General features: G+C 28.4%; 1 protein-coding gene across 2 annotated transcripts in view; it reads left to right on the top strand.

The window, feature by feature from the left end:
• LOC106465941 (mitotic spindle assembly checkpoint protein MAD1-like) overlaps positions 1-5,194 on the top strand; it is a 35,116-nt gene that overhangs the window by 10,874 nt on the left and 19,048 nt on the right. For both annotated transcript variants that reach the window (XM_022393902.1, XM_013926181.2), the window contains exons 4-6: positions 1,391-1,443; positions 2,103-2,174; positions 4,844-4,910. In XM_022393902.1, coding sequence (XP_022249610.1) covers positions 1,391-1,443; positions 2,103-2,174; positions 4,844-4,910 — 192 coding nt within the window. The remainder of the gene's footprint in view (positions 1-1,390; positions 1,444-2,102; positions 2,175-4,843; positions 4,911-5,194) is intronic.

The raw sequence follows: 5,194 nt of genomic DNA on the forward strand, positions 1-5,194 counted from the left end.
TTGTAATTTATTTATTTGTGTTTTAATTCTCCTTGTAAAAGTTCTCACTGTTTGGTATTAATGTTATGTGTAATGTGGCTAATTGTGCTTGTATAAACAACCGTCTGTATACATGTACATTTACATAATAACTTCGTTAATAACCTTCACAATCTAAGGTAGTTTGTGGCTAACGACTCTGCGACATTACATGACAGTTGACTCTAACTAAACCATTTTGTAAATGATATTAAGTGCCATATAGTACATACCATATATATTTTGATAAAGCGTGAAAATGCTTTAAGGCAAGATGCACATAACCATAATCAAAATGTTCTGAAGGCCTTCAGAAGTTTGTAAGAATCATGATTGAACTTCCATTGTCATTTCCAAATGGGCTGTTGTACAGCCATAATACTTGTTATATATATTTTTGTGAATTATTCTATCATTGAAATACGATAGAATTGACCTACTAAAATTTTCAAAATACTTTGTTTTGAAAATCATAATGCTTCAAATAAAATACTTTTTTTTCTTCTAAGTATTAATTTATCTGAAATTTTTATATAAAAATGATAGAATCAGATGATGGTCAATTATTATAAATAGCTAACTGTCAGTACCAAACTTGTTACTTTTTCCAATGAGTTTTTATATCTTTTGCACCCTTTACTTGTATATATATATATATATATAATTTAATTATATATCATATGTCATCTTACACATATGTACTAAAAACAGAGTTGCATGGAATCAATTTTTCAAGAAACTTTGTATATATAAAACATTATTACAAAAGCTGGTCATGTGAACCAAAAAGCAATAGCTTGTTATCATTCGATATTTAGTTTTTAAACAGAAACAATGACATTTACAGACTGTTAATCGAAGAAAATTTATTTGTACAGTTATTCATGTCACATTAGTACTTGAAAGTGATTTGTTACTAACCAAGAACTAAATTTAATTGGTCACATAGGGAGTTGGGTGCTGAAAACTCCACCCATCTTTCATTTCTAAACAAATCAAATCACTAGTTAGAGGGTGAATTTAAATGTATTACTGCAGCATTGTTTCTTTTTAAAGTCAGTGGTTATAGATGCTTGTTGCAATGTATAAATTCCCATAATTATTTTTTTCTTGAAAATCTTTGTCATATCACATGGAGTTACTTTAAAAACAAACATACACTTGTTGTACTTTCTTACCATGACACAACATTACAATACAAAAGTTTTATATATGAACACAATTCTCAAACAGAAGTCAAATACGTCTTTCTTTGATAGATTGTTTAGGCAGAGTATTCATGATGAAACTTTGTAGAATGGACGACAACTGCCTGTTGTAGAAACGTGTATGTAATTTGGCTGAGATAATATATATATTTTTGCTTTTCAAGCTTGAAACAGAAAAATGTGAAACAGTCCAGGAGTTGCATCATAAAATTGAAAGGTAATAAATGTTCTTAAAAAGGGCCCTCATTTTTGTGTGATATTTTATGAATATGTTCTGAGATTTTTTACCTTAAAAGCTCACACTCATCATGTTATGACATTCATATATAGTTTTGGTTCATAGTCACTTTAAAAGGCCAGAAGTTGTTTGTATATATATATATATTTTTGTTTTTCCTATGACATGTTTTTTTTTGTATAATGAAAGAAGTATAATAGTTCTTGGGCCCATATATAGCTATAAACAGTGATAAACATACATGAACTGTATGCACAAAATTTTCAAAGTGTATAAAATACTACTGGCCAAATAATTCCAGGTTTGAATAATTGTTTCAAGGGTAGAGGACGTTATACATTTCTTGCCATTATTTATAAAAATGATTCAGAGTTGTAAGGGTAGTAACACAAAAATGAATTACCATTTTTTGAGTCATTATTCAGAAAACACTTTAATTTTTTTCTTCTTGTTATTTGTTGTACGTCTATATACATGTAAGATAAATTTGAAACAACAATACAATAGCTCATATCAAAGATTTAAAACATTAGTTATAAGTTGAAGCTTTTTATTATAACGTTTATTAATATCGTTTGTTTGTATTATTGGCTATTATTTTGTAGAAGAGTTACACTGTAAAACTATTCAATTTTTAGACTCCAAGGAGAAGTTAAAGCTTCCAATGAAGAAGTAGAAAATGTTAAAAATCAGATGGAGTTAGCGAAAAAGTGAGAATTTTTTCATATTTACACATTACAATGAAACCGTTTAACACTTTACAATTAAGAAGTTTTTATTGTAAGTAGTATTGGTTTATTCACAATTAACGTGACTTTGTAGAAATTTGTAATACATTAAAAAGCTTAAATAAAATATTAATTTCACATAAAGTTTGAATAAAATCTTGTCATTTGCATTTATTTTAATAATGTTTTTAATTAGAAAACATTATGTTGTGTATTCATATATATTCATTTAACATGTTAAATTTGTTTTATTGTTATTAATATTTTGTTCAAATAAAAATGAAATATAATACTGTCAAACTTTTAGTAGACATTTGTATTTGTCTTCAATTTTCTTGGCCTTTTGAGGAGGTTCAACTTTCCAGTATGGCAGTTAGACTTGATGTTATAGTTTTTCAAGTTATTTTTTATAGATAAATTAAACTTTTGTACATATCTCAAACTTGGACTAACTCGTACGATGACAATATTCTATTTTTAAGCATGGTTTACAACCATGTTGCACTATCCACGCCTAGTTTTTTATTTTGGCAGTAACTAATGTTAAATTTTTTGTTTTGTTTTTAAACATACCTTTACTCCAATCATTTTTGTAGGAAAATGTAACTAACTTTTATCTGGCTGTTCTCTGAAAATGTCAAGTGGAAGAGTTTTGTTAATAATTTTCAAGCTCAAATACAAGTACATTACATCTTCATCTTGAAAAGAAAAAAAAAACATGGCCTGATCTGATGATACTAAAGTGTATTAGTAATTAATGTTTACCTGTTAGTATAAAATAGTTGTTTAAATTATTATTATTTCTTTCTAGAAAGTAATGGTTAGTAACTTAAACAATTAATGATTGATAAACACACCTTGGTTGAAGGTGTCTATTAGTTTAAGATAGGATTAAAAATAGATCTTCTAGAAAGAATTTTACTGTTTACATCCCCTCCATATAAGCTAACTTATGTACATATTTCAAAGAATAAAATTTCAGGCTACTGATTTGTATTAACTTCCGATCAAAGCAATGCTACCTTCTTAGAGTAAAAGTAAACTTCAATCTGGTATATATAAGTAATGACTATAGAATATTAAATATACTTTTTTTTATATTCTTATTTATAAAGATTAGAATGCATTATTTCATCAGTTGAGTGCCCTCTCTCTCAATGAAATTTTTGGCCTTAATCCCAATAAGATCTAATGAGGTTCTGCTAGTGTAGGAGATTTAGGTTAGCCCTAAATACATATACCAAGCTAACTTTGTACAACAATCTTTATAGTGAAAGTATAGTAACAAAAATGAAATCAAAAAGTAATAAATTAGAAACTCAACCTGATATACCCATGAGAATATATCAATACCAATTACATGCTATGGTTGTTATTGAAAAATCTGTGCCAAAAAAAAAGTTGACTGTATATTTCATTGATAGACACAATTGGATTATTTATCTTGAGTGGATAATGTTAGACATAATCAGGCTATTTATCTCGATTGGATAATGTTAGACATGATAGGATTATATATATATATATTAGCGTATTTACTACTAATTTAAGTTCTTATTATGATTTGTTAATACTAATTATAACACAGATTTGTGTATAACATGATATTAACAGTAGACTTGTTGGAATGGAATATCTGTATTGTGCTGACATTATGGCTGTCAGGTTGGGTTGGGAGAATATGGGTGTAGTGTCTTGGCGATTTTATTGCCTGATGTTGAGAGTTTGTAAATAAAGTACCTGATGATACTGTTTGTCACTTTTAGGTGACTCCAATTTTATAGTAGGGTAAAATTTACTGTGAGGTTGGGACTTTGAATATGAAGTTTGAAGACACTCCACACAGTTGAATGACCCATGGACTTACTATTACTGTTAACAATATCCAAAAGACTTGAATTAAAAGGTCTTGATATTCTGCTAACCCTCTAAACCCGAATTTCTACAGGTTTAACTGAATTCCGTGCTTAAAATGTGATAGGAAAAACAACATTAGTGAAAAATGAGGGAGAATTTATGAGCTATATTCAGAAAGACTTGCAATTTTGAACAAATTTTACTGTATCTAGTATGATATGAGTAGTAAACATTGTAATATAGTAAATATATATGTAAAGTTTATAATTTTAAAGTTGAAAGTGTCTATTTTATTGAACACTTTGAACTTGACTGTTTGATTAATGATGATATCAAAATGCAGATATTACTCTCTGTTCTTAGCAAAGGAGTTTTTTTCTAGATTGAGCTCCATCAGATAAATTTGTTTGGCCTTGTCTAGACAACCTTGGTAATTCAATATAAAAATGTTGTCTGTATGTTTGTAAGCTTGTGTTATCATGGAAAGCTTTATTAGAAGTCTTTTTTTTTATATACAAAGATTTATAATGTACGAAAATTCCACTTTGGATAAACATAAATCTACAATAAATATAAATGTAGTAGCAGGTCATGAGGCAGTTTAGTTATGTCTGTGATTATTGAATTTGAATTTTTAAATATTTAACTAGTCTTTTCACATCTTTTTTGAAAACTCGATATGTGGGCTGTGCATCCATACAATGCTAACCAGCCACATACTCTATTTTAACCTTTACTTTATCGGAAGTTTAGACTACATTTGTGAAATCTTGTCTCTTCATATTTCTTCTTAGACACGTTCTGAAGGAAGAAGAAATGAAGTCCAACATGAAGCTAGAAGAGGCCTCTAAAAAAATAAAGGTACTTTATAGACTAAGGGTTTATTGTGGCCCACAAGTACCTTAAATATAGAGAAAATCTTATGCTGGATTAGCTACTGATATCCACCCATTGAATCCATTAGTCTGCCTTTTGCTAGGTGTTTTTTCAGTGTTAAAATTACATTAAACCAACTTTGACAGCATGTGAAAGGAGGAGCACACCTAGTTTCATATGTTGCATTAATTGTTCATCATCATCATCATAGACAGCAGTACATCGATAATTCTACCGATGCTTAGCTGCCACACAATCATGAATTATTA

This window comes from Limulus polyphemus, unplaced genomic scaffold (genome assembly GCF_000517525.1).
Source record: "Limulus polyphemus unplaced genomic scaffold, Limulus_polyphemus-2.1.2 Scaffold2099, whole genome shotgun sequence".
Classification (NCBI taxonomy): domain Eukaryota; kingdom Metazoa; phylum Arthropoda; class Merostomata; order Xiphosura; family Limulidae; genus Limulus; species Limulus polyphemus.